At 32.2% G+C, this 23,839-nt stretch overlaps 1 protein-coding gene across 1 annotated transcript; it reads left to right on the top strand.

Annotated features, from left to right (window-relative positions):
- Positions 1-300: 300 nt before the first annotated feature.
- Positions 301-22,984, top strand: LOC132745163 (extracellular matrix-binding protein ebh-like). Its single transcript, XM_060733991.1, has 5 exons — positions 301-522; positions 2,583-2,699; positions 7,299-7,415; positions 8,391-8,507; positions 10,692-22,984. Exons 1-5 carry the CDS (start codon positions 381-383, stop codon positions 22,238-22,240), a joined length of 12,042 nt encoding a protein of 4,013 aa, XP_060589974.1. The 5' UTR covers positions 301-380; the 3' UTR covers positions 22,241-22,984.
- Positions 22,985-23,839: the final 855 nt, after the last annotated feature.

Raw genomic sequence — 23,839 nt, 5'->3', positions numbered from 1 at the left:
AAATAATTATAATCATGTAAATTATGCATATGCAATGTAATAAATATGTCAGTGTAAATTTTAAAAAAATGGAAACGTGTGGTCGACTTGAATTAGGCATACTACAGTTATTGCACTTGCTAAGTTATTCCTTAATTACTAGATTTGACACGCGTGGTTATTTTTAAACGGTAGTTAAATTCAAACGAGTTATCCATCCCCTTTTGAATAATAATAATAATTAAAATATCAAAGCTTATTAGAATTTAATATACAAGTAAAGAATGGTGAGCGTCATTAACAAAACATATTGCGAGGGGAACGCATGTTACCATGATTAGTGCAACAATTTATATTTTATATGTGTACAAGTTTAAATAAATTGAACTTTTATAAATAACATGTACACACTTGAGAAATTGCCTTGGTGCATGATATTTATTTATATCTGTTACGGAAATGTGAACGGATATGTTTTACCAGGGAGAGCGAATAGTGCTAATTCAAGTGAAAACAACACTTCGAATGGTTTAAAAACAAACTGTAAGTCTGAATAACAATATGTTATACACATGTATGATGATTAATATTTGAAAATAAAATGTTATTAATTCTAGTTTAAGATAGGATGCGTGGACAATAGCTTGCATTTACCACTACCGCCCGTGACGTTAGCTTGCATTTACCACTACCTTCATGAAGGTAGCTTGCATTTACCACTACCGTTCATGAAGGTAGCTTGCATTTACCACTACTGTTCATGACGATAGCTTGCATTTACCACTACTGTCCATAACGGCAGCCTTCCTTTACCACTACCGTTCATGACGATAGCTTGCACTTACCACTACTGTTCATGACGATAGCTTGCATTTACCACTACTGTCCATGGCGATAGCTTGCATTTACCACTACCGTCCATGACGATAGCTTGCATTTACTACTACTGTCCATGACGGTAAATTGCATGTACCACTACTGTCCATGACGATAGCTTGCATTTACCACTATTGTCCATGACGTTAGCTTGTATTTACCACTATTGTCCATGACGTTAGCTTGCATTTACCACTACTGTCCATGACGGTAGCTTGCATTTACCACTATTGTCTATGGCGATAGCTTGCATTTACCAGTACTGTCCATGAATAGGCTCAATCAAACCGAGAAACATTTTCAAATTTTTGAGCGCTCGTAGAAGGATCCATATTCTCTATTTTAGAACCTTAACTGTTAATTACACACTTGTATTTATATCTTAATTCCGTTAGTTAATATATATCGTTATTTCGTTTGGTCACACAGCCTAACTACAAGATATGAGTTTGTATCTTGTAATCATTGGATTATCTGTATTTTGTTAGATCGAATAACATTTTTACTAAAAATGTACATTGGAGTCGGAGAAGTTTTTAATTGTTCGCTTGACGGAAAGCAAACACATTTACCAGTGTGGCATATTCTAAGGTCTGGTTTAAATTTGATTTCCTAATTTAATGTGATTTGGGATACTTATAAAAGACATTCCTCTCAAAATATATGTGATTCAGATGAATTGTGTAATATATAAAAAGTTTTTTTTTATATCTTGGCACATAATCTAACAAATAACAATTAAGCCTTTTTACCGCCGTCAGTAATCCTAGTGATATAAAGTTTAAAAACAAACTAATTTGTATGATATACTTAATTATTATGACATTTTCGTACTGAACATCAGGTTCCAAAGTATCTGCTTAGCGAACTGGAAAACTCTCAAATTCACTAAAATTGACTTCGAGGGTACATTGTAATTAAAAATCCAGCAATTTATTTGAAATAAAATGTATCGTATTGTATTGCTTCTAATTTACATAACTACTCATATAAAAAAGAGAGATTTATTTCTTTCTTTGAAGTAAAATTTGCAGTGCTAGAACCAACATAAATAAAATCGACATTCTTACACAAAGTACCGAATAAAATTGAGAACTTTATTCCATTTTCTCTGGGCTCACAATGAATTTAGATAATATAATAACCACATTTATTGCCTATTCATTTAATTAAAAGGATAGTCTTTCCTTGAATAGGCAATACAATTAAAACAATGTATTAAAAATCTGGTAAAGGGGCGATCCCTCAGAAGCAGTTAATGTGAAAATTTCAAACTCGGTTTCATAGAATCGGTTCATAAGATATAATGAAAAAAGTGCTATATCTTTCATGCCCCCTAGCACCGGCATAAGCGGTATTCAATCTTCAACACTTAACGTGCTGGAATCAATGATCCAGAAAGACTAGAAAAATATAACAACATCGAAGTGACGTGAATTTAATACATTAAAGAATTAGGTGGCATCTGCAGTATATTTTAATATGTAACACCTTTCATTTCTTGTCTCTAATAGGACTATACAAAGATTAGTTTTTGGTATGTTCAAATTGTAACAAAATCAACGACGTACAGTTAAGGAATCCGCCAAAGAACAATTATATGTTCAGCAAAAAAAAAAAAAAAAAAAAAAAAAAAAAGATGCAGGGAATAAAATAATGTCTAAACACTTTTCTTGTCACTTTTTAAGACGTATTTTAAAAAAATAATGATTTTTATATTTGTACAGATCAAATATGCGATGCAAGTGAGTTCCAATGTACGAACAACGAGTGTATCCATGCATCCTGGGTTTGCGATGGCGACGCAGATTGTCTAGACAATTCCGACGAACTAAATTGCGACGGTAAATATGTAACATTATACTTTAAACTTACTGGTAGAGGTACTGTTGGCATTTACCATTTATTGAGAGGATAACTATCGTTTGTGTGAAATATGGAATATATTTCACTGATTTTTTCATCACAAGGTATAGATATGGGGAACGCACACTTCAAATAAAACGCCGATGACGGCGGACAATAATTACTATTGAACGTAAAAATATAGTTCTCTGTACACTTCCAACTTATGTGGCTTAGTTTGTGAAAAAAAAACAAGATACCACATGTTGGTGGTTAAAAATTGGGCATGTATTAACAATAATGCCAGAAATATGTTTTTATATCAGTTGAAAATCTAATTAATACAAGATAACCTTTTTAGACATTATTTTTTACAAATCCGGGTCAAACAGAGGCGCTTTCCGAATCCGCTTTATCAAAAGTAATTTTTTTATAGATTACCTTAAAAATTTGAATATGAGTCAAAGAGGTAGGAAATATATTTAATCTGTAAAATACCCATTCAAGTTGCTAAAATTTCCATTTTTCCATGTCCTACAATTAGATATGCAAATTCAGATACCATGTTATAATTAAGCAATGATTTATATACACAATTGTCTGTTAAAACATGATGTGCTGTCAAGAATGTCTGACATAAGTCAAGTAAAATATCAGTACTGAATCTAGTTGATGTTGAAACTATACACTGAAAGACAATCTACGTCTTCTAATACTTGTATTCGGGTTATACTAGGGAATCGTTTTTGTTGAAATTTACAACATATACCGATTGTAAAATTTGTAGTTAACAAAAAAGTACGCTAAATAAAAGAAAAACAATGTAAAAGAAAAAATAACAAAAATCATAGCCAAAGGTTTTAATGACATTATACGTTTTTTTTCGGCATAGCTGTAGTAATGTCGTTTTGTACCCTACATTTGTACCACTGAGATTGTAAGCCACAAACATGTTTACAATTCATAGATTCCTGACCAATCACCGGAATAGCGGATACAATAAGAATTTTACCACAACATGTTTGTTAGCAAAATTGTTCATGTCAATGTTTGTGATTAAAAATTTTGTTAATCAAATACAAAATTAGAGTAGAGATATAAAAGAGAGTTATAAAAATAAATTATGAAATTTCAAAAAATAAAGCAATATTTACTGGGATCCTTCGTATTTACCGGGCAGACAAAATTTATTCCTGTCGCAAATTTTCAAATCGCCGAGAGTGAAGGACAAATAAGAATGTCTTATTTTTTCAGTATTAAATCGTATTTATTTTGGCAGATGTTCATAAAATATACCAGTATTATTAAAAAACCATCATGGAACGACCCTTTTACATCACACACAATATTTTAGTGTGTAAATACACACATTGCATTTTATTGTTATTATAATTACACGTGCAAATAGTTGTTTACTGTAAATACTCAGTTCTATGCTTTGAGGGGAAAGAGTGTAGGAGAGAGATTATGGGAGGCGTCGTGGTGGGTAAGAGTGTGGGTGTGGGGGGAGGCAGGCATGGAGGAGGGTGACATGAAATGTTGTATTCAATGTCGTAAAATTGGTCAGCGATTGTATAGCATCTCGTTTGCCCTTTAATTAAAACAGATTTGATTTGATTAAAAAATCTCACTTTTTGCAAGGCAAGTGTAGTGAATAGTTGTATATATGGAACAAATTTATCTTTAATTATTTTTCCCTTTCCTGCAATATGGAACAAATTCATCAAATGCATATTTGCTTTGTTTGACAAATACTGTTTGTGGAACAAGTACCGAACGATTAAGTTAACATTTACTTCAACAACGTTAATCAAATGACATCATTAAATTATGTAATTCAGTTCACCTCCAATTAAAAATTCGTATATCAAAATAATTCAGTCATAATTTACACCGTTAATTGGATCATAAAAATGCTGATTGACTAGAGAAGGCATTAATCAACTGTTATTTAAGTAATAATAATCGTAATATTATAACCAATGAAATTGTTTGCATACGAGTTCAATGACTGTACTTATCTCAGGAGAAGTTTAAAGGAACTCCACTGAATTCCAAAAGCCAATATACAATAAATTTTAATTTATAACATAAATCAGCTGGGGCACTAATAATTTAAAAAAAAGATACTTAGAAATAAATTGAAAAATCGTATTTTTATGCTATTCTTGGTTCGATATTAGTGAATTTTAAGCGTTGCAACGCTTTTCATTTTTGGGTCATTTTTCAGGATTAAGATGATTATTCTGGAAAAACGAAGTTTTTCAATTAATTTCTAAGTATTTTTTTTAATTATTAGTGCCCCTGCTGATTTATGTTATATCATATGTTATCTGATATTTTGCACACAAGTAATTGGTCTATAAAATTTACTGAATCTAAAAAAATATTTCTAGTCCCATCATGTCAAATAACCACAGTGGAGTCCCTTTAAAAGCTACTTTATATTTACATGCTTCAAAAGTACTGTTGACATGCACACATTCAAAACCTACATACATATTACGACTGTTTACGTCAAAATGACACTTACAAGGTCGCTTGACATTAGAACGACATAGAAACAGAAAATCAAACGTTTTTAATCATCATTTAAATATTCTTTGCAGTTAGCTAATAAAACATTTTTATATCAAGAAATATCTTAAATTTTGAATCAAATCCCAAATTCATAATTAATTGATATAGTACAAATCAATAAATCAATAAATCGATCGATCGGCCAATCAATCAATCAACCAATCAATCAATCATTAATTCATTCAATCAATCAATCAATCAATCAATAAATCAATCAATCAATCAATCAATATTGACACGAATAAAGCTTTTTGATACACATACTTTGGATTATTTTTCTAGAACTGTAGTCACAGAAAAAATAAAGCATGACAGTATTTTTTTACAGCAATGTTTTTCTTCGATGACATCTTCGCAAACTGATTTTTATTTATGGCATCAGTTTTTTTTGGGCGTCGTATGGCTGGCTATCTTACAATATTACCAAACAATTATTATTAGATATGTTGCATTGAATTTGTCCATTTAAAATATAAAGCTGTCAAGTTATTATTTTCATAATATTTTTGATTCTTGTCTTGTTTTCTTTTCACTCATTCCAGGAAAAAAAGCCTTAGCACCATTTTGTTACACTACATTTCGCGTAGACGACACGCAATATGAAAAAAATATAAATATGCCAAATGTTATAGTAGCACATTACGTGTATTATTCTATTTTGATTTCATTATATAACTGATTGATTGTTTAATTACTTAGCTTGTATAAATAAGTTGTTATTTCTCTTGTCTGTTTAAATAATGATTAAACATGGAGGAAACGTGTCATTTAAGCATGCAAATGCATCTTTGAAACTCGTGTATAGATAAATTGGTATAATAAATCTGTCATATTTATGAATTTGTTTTGAAATTTCATAAATATAATTACGACATACATCATATCCACCAAAAGAAATACTATCAACAATTCAGGCGCTAAAATATTTTTACAGCCAAACGTATGGATCGTGTTGCATTTCTTTTGTACATCATTCAGAAAATAACATAACATGAAATATATTTTATTCAACATAAAATTGTATACATACAATTTATACTCCTACAATTCAGAAATTAATCTGATCATATAAGGGCATAATTATAAAAGAAAAATAAAGGAACATTGATACAAACATTGCACTTAAACTGTACCTTTTTCAGTCTTTTAGTGGTGGGTGACCTAAAAAGTTCCTACATTGTATTTTAATATGAAATGACATTCGCATTCAACAGCATCATATCGCATCCGATAATTCACTGTTTTCATTTTAAAGCTAACGTTTTTAATTTGTACTATACATGTAAAGCATGCAAATATTGTCATAACAACTTCTTGAAGGCTTCAGTTCTTTGCTTAGACTTTGTGCAATTGATCAAGCGTAAATATATAATTAATGCCCGAGAAGTACATACGCCAAAATATATATCAGTATTTTGTAATATAAGAGGCTTACTAAAAAAACTTATAGGTTATTCAATGTTGTCAAATAATACGTATACGCCGCTATTGTTCATGTGCATATTTGTATGATCTTAATGTGCATATTTGTATGATCATAATGTGCATATTTGTATGATCTTAATGTGCATATTTGTATGGTCACTTGCGCCTTTGGTCCTCTTAATCTGAAATAATATTTCTTTCTTCTTCATCATCTCTAAGTGGCAGCGTGACCGATTGGTTAACGCGCGGACTAGTAATCTAAAGATTGCTGGCGGCGTGGGTTCAAACCATTCCAGTGGCAAGCCGTTGTTTCCGAGATAAAGAAACTTTACACTCATTGCATGGACAATGAAAATAATTATGCACCTTGCCCAATGACTCACATACAGGAACATCGGTGAACAAATTCAACAAAGCGCAAATAAACCCCTTCCACGGTGGCAATAATACATAATAGTAGCAGTAAAATACACATTACATATATAATTATCATAATATTTTTTCGTTGCACACATGATAATGGTTTAAGTTTTGCACATTTTGTTTGTTAATTAGTTGAAATGAGGTTACACATGTATCTCTTTGCTTTTCAGTTAAACCATGCGGACCAGACCTGTTCAAATGCAGCAACAGTGAATGTATTCCAGAACTTTGGGTCTGTGATGGAACAAACGACTGCATAGACAAATCCGACGAAGCAAATTGTACCGGTAAAAACTCGTTTTTAAACTTAATTAATACTGTCTGTTGTTTAAGAAACTCTGCAGAGATCCAAAAGCATAAAAAATATATATTTTGAATTTCTTACATACAACACGTTGGGCACTAAAACAGAAAGATATGCATAAGAAAATTAAGAAATTGACTCAGAAATACATTGTAAATCGTATTTTATGCTATTCTTGGTCCGATTTTAGTGAAAAGAGTTGAACCGCTTTTCAAGTTTTAGTATTTTTTACAATTATAATATTTTTTTAAATACACGAAATGAGCGAATGATTTGAAATTTCGTACACAGGTTATTGGCCTAAACCTACATAAAATGGAGCATTAATCTCCAAAAAATATTGCTAGTCCCTTTATGTAAAAGAAACCTAAGCGGAGTCCCTTTAACAAATGTTTATGTTTGATGTTCTTGTACAAACTCCAATTCCATCAACAAATCTTGAATCTCACTGATTTACACTAAATATCAGAATTTAGTGAAGCTGTAGTGGTTAAACTTGAAAAGCGTTTGCCCTAGAAGTTTTGTTTTAATCCAACATTTTACTAGTAGAAAGCAGAATTATTTTGTGTACATATAATATTGATATGCCTGCTCTTATGAACCATACTATTAATTTATTCATAATTGTAACGAAACAAAATGCTACCTCTCATTACTTTTAATAATTTTTATGCTTTATGTACAAATATATAAGCAGACGAATAATTCTGGTTAATATGAAATTATTTAAATGCCGTGGATTTATGTCAGATTAAATAAATCAATCTTCCTGGTAATTTACTTATATGAGTTAGTTCTTAAATTGTTCAGACACACTGTTTTCAAATCTTAAAAAAAAAAACAACAACAACAACGAAACAACAACAACAGCAACCCCCAAAACAATAAAAAAAAACCCCAAAAAACAACAACAAAAAAACCCCCAAAAAAAACGTAATTTCCTTCATCTCTATCACAGGCAGAGAATGTGGCAAGGGCTATTTTTCATGCGGGGACGGTAGATGTATAACGCAACGTTGGGTATGTGACGGTGAATACGATTGCACGGACAAGTCGGACGAGAAAAACTGCAGTGGTATTATTTTATAATCTTTACTCCAATTTTCTTTGTAAGTTGATGAAATTGTCGTTATATGAATTTTGAACTGTGTACTAGCATTGCTAGAGGTATAATAAATATACAATATAAAGTGTTTGGCTAACAGTGCGTTGTCAATATTTTTCAATCTGTATTTTAGTAACGATGATTTATTACACTTGTCACAGGGTCTTTGAGAAACATCGATTTGAAATTACCAACTTGTTTTATTGTTTTAAGGGTGCAATGTTAATGCATAAATTGTTTTATCAGTTTATTGTGTCTGTCGAAAAAGGAGATTTAAAAAAGTAAAATCTATTAATAAATCTCAAAATATATCAATGTTCATACTGGCTCCCGACGTGATAAGAAATTTACTACACATACTCAATGTATGGACTAGCAAATGCTTTCAAATCAAAGGATTGCTAGTCGCATGGCTTCAAACACCTTTAGGGACACGCTGTTGTTTCCTTGAGAAAGAAACTTACATTAATTGTACAGTTATGGTTAGTTCCAAGTGCGTTTATAAGTTTATATATACATGTTTCATCCTACACAAACGAATCAATAATGATTTAATTATGTATAAAATACTGAATGCCTTCAACTAAGATTTCTTTGAATTCATTTGCAAACCTTCTTTCAAGTATATGTTAATTTTAAATCTTGCCTGTCGAAAAGTCAATTTTAATACAGGGTTTATTCTCAAAGAGGTGATAAGAGTTATCAATTAGGTAGTTGATGCTAGGAACTTTGACCGGAAATTTGCGTTACAAAGGATAGGGTACAGCCTAATGTAAAAGATCAATATCAGTCACCGGATACCTTTATTTGAGAAACATTAGGTTACCAAAACATGCATTAATTTCAAATTAATGTCACTTCAAAGTTGATATTTGTAAACCAAAGCAAGTATAACTGAATAATTTCATTAAAAAAGGAAAGTGCATTTATGTTTTTTGATTAGATTTTAATATATGCGACACGTTCAATATGATTAACAATTAAGTAGGTAAAATTATTAATTAATTAAATTTTTTTTGATATTTTAAGTACAATCTATATATATATATATTTAAGACCATTGTGTTCTCTAAAACAAACTTTAAATATTCAATATGTAGTCAAAAGTAAAAATTTATCATTTGAATAAATGTTGAATTTTTTAACTTGTGCTTAAGAGAATGTTTCATTCAGAAGCAAGAAATACAGTGTAGCAATACCATGTGACATTGACATTATTTTCGGCATCATTTCCAAGACAGATATTGGTCGCTTCGAAATGACGTCATGGTCACTAGGTATCGCTACACTGAATTAGGGACCATTCTTGTTACGTTACTGTATGCTTGGTATGTTACTGTATGCTTGGTAAATAAATATAACAAAAAATAGTTCTTCACAGAGAACCAAAACTTTTAACTCAAACTCAATTACTTGGTATATAAAAACCTGTGGGAGCGTTACTTAAGCACAGCTATAATTGACATGAAAACAATCTTGACTGCTTGTAAGAAGAAGCTTTATGTAACAAATATAGATTTAGATGTACCCTCACACCCAACCCTTGCCTTTTTTATTAGCTTTTGTTTATAAACGGTGGCATTTTCCTATTTTTTCCTGATTAACTTGTTAATTGTAACAATAATCGGTATACCATCTCCTCCTTTTTATCACATTGCTCTATTTCTAAAGCAAGTTATACAGCTAAAATTTTCCGGTACGTTCACAAAATCATTTCCGAATTGCAATATAACTGTCCAGTGATAGGACAGTTTATAGCATTTGGCTCAGACTTGCATGATATTGCTCTTTTTAAAAAAAAAACAAATAAAAATAATAATGCGAAGGTATGAATCACTTGTTTTGGATTTATATATGTGTTTAAAAGTTTTAAATAGGAAAAATACATAATTATCTAGGCATTGATTATATACATTTGTACACTTTTGTATATCGTATGTCAATTGTTTGTAGTTATGGACATATCAAGGGTTTAATAATACATAAAGACTTATAATTATCTTAATTCATTATATAAATACAGTATATGTATTCTGCTATAAATATATCAATAGCAATTAATAAATCGTCAGCTATTTAAATTTCCTAAATATTTTATATCGTGTCTTTTTTATTATGAATGTATGTAGCATGATATTTGTTTCGTTTATCAAGGACATGGCACTTATCAACACCATGTGCGAAAGACACACCAGAAAACTGCGACACAACACGAGTTGCCGACGTATCAAAACCCATCAACATACATTCAGTCAACAGTCCATCAAGATCCACAAACCAAACAAGAATCAGGAACATCAGAAATATCTACAACATTCAAAGCCTCATCGACAAAGAATAAGCCATCGGCACACTTTCAATCACAGAAACAGACACATGAAAAGTTAGTTACAAATAAAAGCCAACTGTCATCAAGCTACAAAGAAAATGCACCACATAAAATTCCACAAAAGTCAACCATTAAAACCGTAACACACGTGGAGACAGCATACTTTAAAACACATGCTATTAAAGAAGTACCAGAGACGCATCAAAAGCATTTGACGCTCAAAGAAGGCAAGCTATATCAATCAGTTGAAACACGAAAGGCAAAAACTTCAAAAGCTAAAGCAGGTAAAAATGACAAATTGCATGTTATAGAAAATCCGACAGTACCACAGGTGAAAAAATCAAGATCAAATATTATTGCCATAGATATCAAGCCAGCAAAAGCTGTTGTTGTAAATCAGCCAGACATAAAATATGCATCTACTCAAAAGCCAGTTACTTTTACGCCTAAAATAATAGATATATACGCAGACAAAATGACAACAAAACCACAAGCAACTTACGATAACATTCAGTCAATCGAATCGTTTGTTAAGCGCAAACATATAAAAGGGAAAGAATCGTACACACAAGCAGGGGAAATTGCAAACACATACGAAAATCAAGATATAACTAGAAAATCAGGAACGCATAATATATACGATAATAGAAACCAACCACAAGAACAAATGGCTTATGTACCACTGTTACAAGAGTTTATGAACACTCAACACGTCGCTAGACAAGTAATGAACAAAGATGGCACAAACTGGAAACAAACATCTGGTCTAAAAGTTGAACAAATAGACAATAGTCTTAGTGTAGATAGAAAACCAAATCAAAAAGTAGTTTTTCAGGAATTAGCAGCAAAAGATAACTACATTAATATTAATGATTCCAACGGAAAAGTGATTAAAGATACAAAGTTTGATATCCCTCACATGTCGGAAGCAAATACTTTGAAAATATTTTCAAAGAAAACATACGTACCGGAGGGTAAAACTACGTACATAGATAATAAGCCAGCACAACAATTATTACCATATCATTCTCTAACAAAAGATATATACGTAAGTAAGAAACAAATATACAACCAAAAACAAGCAGAACAATCGACACCGGAAATTCAAAAACAAAACGTTTATAATGCAGCAATAAAAGACAGCTATAACAATGCGAGTCACACCTTTGACCAACAGGCATATAAACTGCCAATGAAACACAAAGCTATTGAAGAAGTTCCTTATGCTAAGGAATTGAAACCAACGGAAATAGATAGTTCAACAAACTTAAAGCAAAATACCAAGCAAGATGTGTTTCAACCAGCGAGAGAAGTAACTCAAGAGTCATATGATCCAGGTACAATGAGCGCTTACGGAAGTATAAAGCAGACCACTGAGACAAGGCCCAATACACCGGTTATGAAAGACAATAACAAAGAATTTGATTATACTCATATTCTAGGTAAAAATGAATCGGCGATAACAGAGCCATTCTTAAATGTTGGGCAAAGTGCAAACAAAGAGGTGCACACATCAATTGCAAATGAGGCTATGAAAGATGTAAATCGAGCACCCATTCAAGGGGCATATCAAGCAAAACTGAATGGTACTGACACTAAAGTTCAACAAACTCTCAATTCAAAATCGCATGAAATGTCAGTAAAGAAAACGTACATAAATACTCATCCAAAGCCACAGGTATATAAACGACCAATAAAAGACACATACTCTGACAGAAAGCAAGCAGCAAATAGTGAAAATAGTGAGGTATATAAACAAGCAATGGTAGGCACATATACTAACATAATGAAAGATCTTGAATCAATTGTAAATAAACCAACAATGAAAATAAAAGATAGTAAAAACCAAAAATTGTATCATACGGCGATAAAAGACACTTCCAGTTTAAATGCATATAAACCATCAAAACCGACTATACAAGAAATAAATACTGATGTGAAACAAACAATGAAACATGAGGCATATAAACCGACCATACAAGATGTTTTTACTGATGCAAAACAAACAAACAATCAAGAGGTAAATACACAGACAATAAAAGAAGTTTATACAGATGTTAAACAAACAACAGATCAAAAGGCAAAAAAACCGACAATACAAGAAATTGATACAGGTGTGAATCAAGCAGCCAATCATAAAGCAAATAAACCGGCAGTACTAGATGTGTATACAGATGTAAAACAACCAACTATCCATGAGGCAAATACACCACTGGTACAAGACATTTATTCAGATTCGAAGCAAACACCCACTTATGAGGCAAATAAAAAGATAATACAAGGGCTTTATACAGAAGTAAAACAAACAACTGACCAAGAGATAAAAAAAACGGTTATTAAAGACATATACACTGATATCAAACAATCTGCCAAGTATCAGGCAAATAAACCTTCGTCCAAAGACATGCATATGGATGCAAGCCAAAGAACCAGTTATGAGACAAATAAACTGAAAGTAAAAGACATATATACAGATGGTAAACAATCAACAATCCATGAGGTAAATACATCACCAACGATACAAGACATTAATACAGATACGAAGCAAACAACCAATAATGAGGCAAATAAAAAAACACAGCAAGGGTTTTATACAAATGTAAAACAAACAACTGAACAAGGGACAAATATACCGATTACTAAAAATACATATTCTGATATAAAACAAACTGCCAAGTATGAGGCTAATAAACCTTCATTAACAGACATTCACATCGATGTAACTCAAACAACAAATAGTGAGGCAAATAAACCGACGATAAAAGACATGTTTACAGATGTTAAACAATTAACTAACCATAAAGGTATTAAGGCAACAATAACAAACATTTATACAGATGTAAATCAAACAACTATCCAAAAGGCAAATAAACACACGGCGAAGCAAACAACCAATTATGAGGCAAATAAACCGACAATACAAGAAACTCATACAAATATGAAACAAAGTGCCAATTATGAGGTAAATAAACCAAAGGTACAAGATATTTATACTAATGTACAACAAACAACTATCCATGAGGCAAATAAACCCAGGGTACAAGACATTTATACAGATGTGAAGCAAACAACCAATTATGAGGCAAATAAACCGACAATACAAGAAACTTATAGAGATATGAAACAAACTGCAAATTATGAGGTAAATAAATCAAAAGTACAAAACATTCATACGGATGTAAAACAAACAACTAAATATGAGGGAAATAAACCCACGGTGCAAGACATTTATACAGATGTGGATCAGACAACCATTTATGAGGCAAATAAACCAACAATAAAAGAAACTCATGGAGATATGAAACAAACTGCAAATTATGAGGTAAATAAACCGAAGGCACAAGATATGTATACGGATGTAAAACAAACAACTATCCATGAGACAAATAAACCCACGGTACAAGGCATTTATACAGATGTGAAGCAAACAACAAATTATGAGGCAAATAAACCGACAATACAAGAAACTCACACAAATATGAAACAAAGTGCCAATTATGAGGTAAATAAACCAAAGGTGCAAGATATTTACACTGATGTAAAACAAACAAGTATCCATGAGGCAAATAAACCAACGGTACAAGACATTTATACAGATGTGAAGCAAACAACCAATTATGAGGCAAATAAACCGACAATACAAGAAACTCATGGAGATGTGAAACAAACTGCAAATTATGAGGTAAATAAAACGAAGGCACAAGATATTTACACTGATGTAAAACAAACAACTATCATTGAGGGAAATAAACCAAAGGTAGAAGATATTTATACGAATGTAAAACAAACAACTATCAATGAGGCAAATAAACCCAGGGAACAAGGCAGTTATACAGATTTGAAGCAGACAACCAGTTATGAGGCAAATAAACCAACAATACAAGAAACTCATAGAGATATGAAACAAAGTGCCAAAAATAAGGTAAATAAACCAAAGGTACAAGATATTTATACGGATGTTAAACAAACAACTACCAATGAGGCAAATAAACACACGGTACAAGGCATTTATACTGATGTGAAGCAAACAACCAATTATGAGGCAAATAAACCGACAATACAACAAACTCATAGAAATATGAAACAAGCTGCAAATTATGAGGTAAATAAATCAAAAGTACAAGATATTCATACGGATGTAAAACAAACATCTATCTATGAGGGAAATAAACCCTCGGTGAAAGACCTTAATACAGATGTGAAGCAGACAACCTATTATGAGGCAAATAAACCAACAATAAAAGAAACTCATAGAGATATGAAAAAAACTGCTAATTATGAGGTAAATAAACCAAAGGTACAAGATATGTATACGGATGTAAAACAAAAAACTATCCATGAGGCAAATAAACCCACGGTACAAGACATTTATACAGATGTGAAACAAACAACCAATTATGAGGCAAATAAACCGACAATACAAGAAACTCATACAAATATGAAACAAAGTGCCAATTATGAGGTAAATAAACAAATGGTACAAGATATTTATACTAATGTAAAACAAACAACTATCCATGAGGCAAATAAACCCGCGGTACAAGACATATATACAGATGTGAAGCAAACAACCAATTATGAGGCAAATAAACCGACAATACAAAAAACTCATAGAGATATGAAACAAAGTGCCAATTATGAGGTAAATAAACCAAAGGTGCAAGATATTTACACTGATGTAAAACAAACCACTATCCACGAGGCAAAAAACCCCACGGTACAAGACATTTATACAGATGTGAAGCAAACAACCAATTATGAGGCAAATATACCAACAATACAAGAAACTTATACAGATATTAAACAAAGTGCCAATTATGAGGTAAAAAAACCAAAGGTACAAGATATTTATACGGATGTAAAACCAACAACTATCAATAAGGCAAATAAACCTACGGTAGAAGGCATTTATACAGATGTGAAGCAAACAACCAATTATGAGGCAAATAAACCGACAATACAAAAAACTCATAGAGATATGAAACAAAGTGCCAATTATGAGGTAAATAAACCAAAGGTGCAAGATATTTACACTGATGTAAAACAAACCACTATCCACGAGGCAAAAAACCCTACGGTACAAGACATTTATACAGATGTGAAGCAAACAACCAGTTATGAGGCAAATATACCAACAATACAAGAATCTTATACAGATATTAAACAAAGTGCCAATTATGAGATAAATAAACCAAAGGTAGAAGATATTTATACGAATGTAAAACAAACAACTATCAATGAGGCAAATAAACCCACGGTACAAGGCATTTATACAGATGTGAAGCAAACAACCAATTATGAGGCAAATATACCAATTATACAACCAGATTATGAGGTAAATAAACCAAAGGTGCAAGATATTTACACTGATGTAAAACAAACCACTATCCACGAGGCAAAAAACCCCACGGTACAAGACATTTATAGAGATGTGAAGCAAACAACAAATTATGAGGCAAATAAACCGACAATACAAGAAACTCATACAGATATTAAACAAAGTGCCAATTATGAGGTAAATAAACCAAAAGTACAAGATATTTATACTGATGTAAAACCAACAACGATCTATGAGGCAAATAAACCCACGGTACAAGACATTTATACAGATGTGAAGCAAACAACCAATTATGAGGCAAATGTATCAGCAATACAAGAAACTCATACAGATAAGAAACAAAGTGCCAATTATGATGTAAATAAACCCACGGTACAAGACATTTATACAGATGTGAAACAAAAAACTATCCACGAGGCAAATAAACCCAGGGTACAAGACATTTATACAGATGTGAAGCAAACAACAAATTATGAGGCAAATAAACTAAAGGTACCTGAGATTTATACTGATGTAAAACAAACAACTATATATAAGGCAAATAAACCCACGGTACAAGACATTTATACAGATGTGAGGCAAACAACCGATAATGAGGCAAATACATCTACAATACAAGAAGCTCATACAAATATGAAACAAAGTGCCAAAAATAAGGTTAATAAACCAAAAGTACAAGATATTTATACAGATGTAAAGCAAACAACAAATTATGAGGTAAACAAGCCAAATGTACAAGATATTTATACTGATGTAAAACAAAGAACTATCCATAAGACAAATAAACCCGCGGTACAAGACATGAATACAGATGTGAAGCAAACAACCAATTATGAGGCAAATATACCAATTATACAAGATACTCATACAGATATTAGTGCCAATTATGAGTTAAATAAACCAAAAGTACATGATATTTATACAGATGTACAACAAACCACTATCCATCAGACAAATAAACCCACTGTACAAGACATTTATACAGATGTGAAGCAAACAACCAATTATGAGGCAAATGTACCAACAATAGAAGAAACTCATACAGATAAGAAACAAAGTGCCAATTATGATTTAAATAAACCAAAGGTACAAGATATTTATACGGATGTACAACAAACACCTATCCACGAGGCAAATAAACCCACGGTACAAGACATTTATACAGATGTGAAGCAAAAAACCAATTATGAGGCAAATAAACCAGCACAAGAAACTCATACAAATATGAAACAAAGTGCCAATTATGAGGTAAATAAACCAAAAGTACAAGATATTTATACTGATGTAAAACCAACAACGATCTATGAGGCAAATAAACCCACGGTACAAGACATTTATACAGATGTGAAGCAAACAACCAATTATGAGGCAAATGTATCAGCAATACAAGAAACTCATACAGATAAGAAACAAAGTGCCAATTATGATGTAAATAAACCCACGGTACAAGACATTTATACAGATGTAAAGCAAACAACAAATTATGAGGTAAACAAGCCAAAAGTAAAAGATATTTATACTGATGTAAAACAAAGAACTATCCATGAGGCAAATAAACCCGCGGTACAAGAAATTAATACAGATGTGAAGCAAACAGCCAATTATGAGGCAAATATACCAACAATACAAGATACTCATACAGATATGAAACAAACTGCTAATTATGATGTGAACAAACCAAAAGTACAAGATATTTATACAGATGTAATACAAACAACTATCCATGAGGCAAATAAACCCAAGGTACAAGAAATTCATTCAGATGTGAAGCAAACAACCAATTATGAGGGAAATATACCAATTATACAAGATACTCATACATATATTAAACAAAGTGCCAATTATGAGGTAAAAAAACCAAAGGTACAAGATAATTATACGGATGTACAACAAACAACTATCCATCAGGAAAATAAACCCACTGTACAAGACATTTATATAGATGTGAAGCAAACAACCAATTATGAGGCAAATGTACCAACAAAACAAGAAACCCATACAGTTAAGAAACAAAGTGCCAATTATGATGTAAATAAACCGAAGGTACAAGATATTAATACGGATACACAACAAACAACTATCCACGAGGCAAATAAACCAATGGTACAAGACATTTATACAGATGTGAAGCAAACAACCAATTATGAGGCCAATAAACCAAAGGTACAAGATATTTATACGGATGTAAAACAAACAACTATCTATAAGGCAAATAAACCCACGGTACAAGACATTTATACAGATGTGAAGCAAACAACCGATTATGAGGCAAAAACATCAACAATAAAAGAAGCTCATACAAATTTGAAACAAAGTGCCAATAATGAGGTAAATAAACCAAAAGTACACGATATTTATACAGATGTAAAGCAAACAACAAATTATGAGGTAAACAAGCCAAAAGTACAAGATATTTATACTGATGTAAAACAAAGAACTATCCATGAGGCAAATAAACCCGCGGTACAAGAAATTAATACAGATGTGAAGCAAACAACCAATTATGAGACAAATACATCAACAATAAAAGAAACTCATAAAAATATGAAACAAAGTGCCAATAATGGGGTAAATAAATCAAAAGTACAAGATATTTATACAGATGTAAAACAAACAACTATCAATGAGGCAAATAAACCAACAATACAAGAAACCCATACAGGAAAGAAACAAACTGCCAATTATGAGTTCAACACACCAAACGTACAAAATGTTTATACGGATGTAAAGCAAACAACTATCTATCAGGGAAATATACCTACGGTACAAAATATTAATACAGATATGAAGCAAACAACCAATTATGAGACAAATAAACCACGAATACAAGATACTCATACAGATATTTTACAAAGTGAAAATTATGATGTAAATAAACCAAACGTACAAGATATTTATAGAGATGTAAAACAAACAAATATCCATGAGAAAAATAATCCCACGGTACAACACATTTATACAGATGTGAAGCAAACAACCAATTATGAAGCAAATATACCAACAATACAAGAAACTGGTACAGATATTAAACAAAGTGCCAATTATGAAGTTAATAAACCGAAAGAACAAGATATTTATACTTATGCCACAAAAGACACTTATTCAGTTGAAACACAAACTAATGCAGAATTGAGGGATATTCCCGAGACAGAAGTACATGTATCAGAAATACAAGGTATGTACAAACGTGAAATGCAGAGTCATGGCCAAGAGGTATATGAACCAGTCAATAAACCATATATAAAAGACACCTACTCAGAAGGAAAACAATCACTTAACGCAGAGGCGTACAAACCAACAATGGAAGTTAAAAACAAAACTGTCATCTACAATAAGGCATATGTTAATTCAAAAACACCCGAGAAAGTGTCAAACGCTTTAACCAACAATATACAATCAACTGCAGCTGCTCAAATTCTTAATTATTATAAAGATTCAAAACAGGCATATGAAGCATCATCTGAGGAAAAAGTGTACACCGATGCAAAACAGACATCAAAATCAGTACCATATAAGGCAATCAAAAAACAAAATATTGAATCAGCTTCCGGTGAAAAGCTGCATGGACAATCTAGAACAGTAACAATGGACAATAGAATGAAGATGATGGAACCTGAAAATCATAAAGTACCTGTATCAAACATCTCTCAAAGTTCAAGCAAAGCATCAACACCAGCAAGCGTTAAACACTTAGATACAAAACTATCTTTAATAGGATCTATTTTACATCACGTTTCTGCCATGGATACAACCACTCAGTTCAAACAAACACCTTTAAAAGAAACACATGATTCGACGACTAAGAAACAAAAATATGCAACACCTGATGCACATTACAAAGATAGCACAACAAGTAACAAACGCGAACCTGTCTTGGACACACACCATAAAAAAGAATCATTGTTAGGTACACAACTCAAAGACGGGAGAGGAATTGTGAATCCAAAGAAATATAAAACAAAAGAACAGACATTCTATACACCAAATCATCAGTCTTTAGTAGCACACATGATTGAACATGCAAAACAGATACCCGGCTATATGCCAAGTGACTTGCCAAATACAGGAACAAGCATTAATGATAAGAAAGTAATAACATCACCTAACAATCAGTTTGGGGCAAATGCATATGAACATGTTAACCAAAATCTTGATTCTGTACCATCTGATGCAGCGGTAATTTATGCATTCTCAGATTCAAAACCTGCTTTAGAATCACCGCCAGAAGGAGGCTCTCTTGCATATTCGCAATTAAATACACAGCAGACACCAACAGACATAATGTATAATGGAGCTTACGCTGAACACACTAATTTAAATACTCAACTAACCCCCGACATGACGCAAAATAAAGGCTTAGTGATGGACCAATACATAGACCCATACCTAAATAACCAAGGATCTGCGACGGAATCCTCCGCAAATGCGCAGCAAATGTCCGAAAGTGTGTCTCATGAATTACCTGTGATGCATGCATATGTAAATACACAGCACACCTTCAGAGGTATACCGAATAAAGAATCTCTTAGGGATCAATACATACAAGCACAAAACCCATTTTTAACTAGTTCTTATGATTCGAATGTGGCAGGTACCTATGCTAATACACAACAAATTTCCGAACCTATACCAAATGATCCATCTATGACGAATCCTTACCGAAATGTTCAACATACCTCCGGATATACTCAGCATGATATGCCTTTAACTAAACCCTTTTCGAATTCGAAACATGTATCTGGATCTATGTCTTCAAACACAATTGGATTGAATTCTTTCGCGAGTTCAAATCAGAATCCAGCATTTAATCCATATAACAAATTCAATACTTATAATGCGGATCGTGAAATGTCTGAGGAGCGGTCGGCAGGTCCCTTCTTAGACCTTCATCAAAATGGTCCATCACGTCCGTATAACATGCCGTTACCTAGACGTTATAGTAATGGAAAACAAATGACATCATCTAATTCATTGGCTATCGGCAATAGTGGCTTATACGACTCTGAAAATCAAATGACATTGTCGAATAGTCATGATACATCGTTGAAAGGCATATACGGAACTAGGAATCAAATGATTTCACCAAAAGCATATAATTATCCTCTGACTAATAGCAACAATGGGAGACAGATGTCATCTTTACAATATTTTGGGCCATTGCAAGACTCATATGAGAACAGGGAAAGAAGTACCGACTTCAATCCACGTACTAGAAACATTGGGTACGAGCAACAACTTCTACCATTACTGCTTGAAACACATGGCGCTGCTGTAGTAAAAACAAAAGTACCAAAAGAAAAAGTCACGACAGCTGCAAAAAACATCAAATCACTATCTACCAATACGAAACTAAACAAAATCAATAAACTAACACCAGAGACACAAACTCCAGAACAAGCCTCGTTTGAAGTAAATACAGCAAAACTAACTCCAAGAGCAAAGCATATTTCTAGTATTGCTACATATAAAGAACCTCTAGCAAAATTAGACGGACAGGGAGCGCAGAAAATTTCACTAGAAATACATAGCTTACCTTTTCAAAAAGTTAAGACAATACAAAAGTCCCCTTACAACAAATATAATACACCTCTAAAGAAAACCACCAAAAAAGAGACAAACGATAGTAGATTTAAAATAATAGGTATACCATTATCAAAATTACCGGCAACACATACGTTACCAAACGAACCGAATGGAATTCCTGTGATTCAACAACGCATGCCTTCAAGGCAAATTACTAATTTTATGTCATATACATCAGCACCAGTGAAACATATAGTGCCTGCGACAAATGTTTCTGTTAAGACACCAACCCCGTCTAAACAAACAAGCGTGAAATTGTACGAAACAACTACATCTCAAACTATCACTCCAGCGACTCCACGAATGCCGAAAATGTACTGCAGAATGTTAAACTATTTTACTTGTAATAACGGATTCTGTGTTCCAAAAATGTGGATTTGTGACGGTCATGACGACTGCAGGGATAACTCGGACGAACTTAATTGCAACAATAAAAGTCTTGGAGTTATTTAAATCCAATGATAGGGTAACTCGTAAGACTTACAGATGAGGTTATGATAATTTGGACTAACATAAATATGATGATAGACGACGACAAATCTTTTCCAAATTATCATTTACGGGAAAATGAAAAAGTGGTAATTAATGTACTTCCCTGTTGATAGCATTGAAGTTACAAGGAGAATTTCATGTAAGTTTGCTATGACAGAAATCACCTTTACGATCTGTTGACCTTAGTAACAAATGTGTAGTGGTAAGCTAAGGTAAAAATAAATCACAGAATAATGTTAGATTCAGCCATTTCTTATAAATCTGACGTAACACTTTTGTATTTAGATAGTGTTTTGGTTGTCGTTATAGGCATAGGAAGTTTATTCATCTAGTATAGCGAATTTGTCATTAACACAATAAATTTTGTCACAAAAAGTGAGCGTTATCAGATGAAGGATTACTTCTGGAATATACGCTGACATAGTGACAAAGCTTATTTAGGTCATCTATAACTGCACACGCTTTTGGTATTTATTGCATAATCAAGTTGTTATGTACAATAGTCCTCCCGCATTAACTTTATCTTTTGATACTCATTAGTATACTTTCCTTAAAGTGTTTGAATTTAATTATCCGAGTACATGGCCTTAACAGATACGAGATGTATAAAGCAATATTTTTTGTTCCTACTTATATGTGTATTTTATCAAATAGTATTGTATAATAAAGAGTGAAAGAGTGAAAATAAAAATAATGTGTAATGTAGATTCTGTGTTCGTTATTTATTTAAAACAAATTTCGCCTATATATTATAGAAAAGTCAATTGTTAATCCTCTCCTACGGGCGATGGCAAGGGGGATTATCCGAGCCTTCTTCCTACTGTATGTCCTCTCATTGCCGGATTAACTCTGCGATTTTTATATGTCGCATTTTGTAAGAAATAAATTTTAGCGGTTTTAATTGCAGAAATGGGCAACTCATAAATCAAGTCGCTTTACGTAAAATAATAAGCAAGTATCTAATACAAAGGAGTTTTTTTTGGTATGACGGGACGGAAAATAGTATTTCCAGATAATGTTCCATTCGATGTTGTTTAGACCAATGACTTGGGTGCAAAATGTCAGATCATTCTGTTTTTCCAGAATTATGAGCGAAGCAAAGGTTCTCACTCAGATTGAGCTAGAAACGCACAATAATAAAAGTAGAAATTTATTTCTGAGCATCTTTTGCAAACCTTTCCGTTTGAAGTACAGAAGGTGATCTTAGTAAGGAATTAACATTTTGTTTGAGGCTTGTGGATCCAGTTGAGTTCCTTGAGTTATTAGTAATTACAACAGGTGACAGTTTTATTAGTAACCGAATTCAACACTTTGTATTGTCAAAAAAAGTGTATTATCATGTGCATTTTATCATAAATAATATGAGACAAATTTAGCAAATAAATATTAGACTAGCATATTTATAACAATAATCACTTTTTTAACACCGACGAATATATTTACCGGAATATCTAACGTATCTTATAGTCTTTTATTTTTTAATATTTTCCTCCGAAACGAATGTCTAACCATAACCTACTGATTAACATGTCATAAATACCGCATGATGTGGTATACATA

Source organism: Ruditapes philippinarum, unplaced genomic scaffold (assembly GCF_026571515.1).
Source record: "Ruditapes philippinarum isolate M1 unplaced genomic scaffold, ASM2657151v2 ctg410_1_1_1_1, whole genome shotgun sequence".
Taxonomy (NCBI): Eukaryota; Metazoa; Mollusca; class Bivalvia; order Venerida; family Veneridae; genus Ruditapes; species Ruditapes philippinarum.
This window is presented reverse-complemented; position numbering and strand designations above follow the sequence as displayed.

Bases quoted from the DNA above. Each gene is read 5' to 3' on its own strand.
- LOC132745163 (XM_060733991.1), top strand. From the start codon at position 381: ATGTACACACTTGAGAAATTGCCTTGGTGCATGATATTTATTTATATC. The intron at 523-2,582 runs GTAAGTCTGAAT...ATATTTGTACAG, and splicing joins GAATGGTTTAAAAACAAACT to ATCAAATATGCGATGCAAGT. The intron at 2,700-7,298 runs GTAAATATGTAA...TTTGCTTTTCAG, and splicing joins CGACGAACTAAATTGCGACG to TTAAACCATGCGGACCAGAC.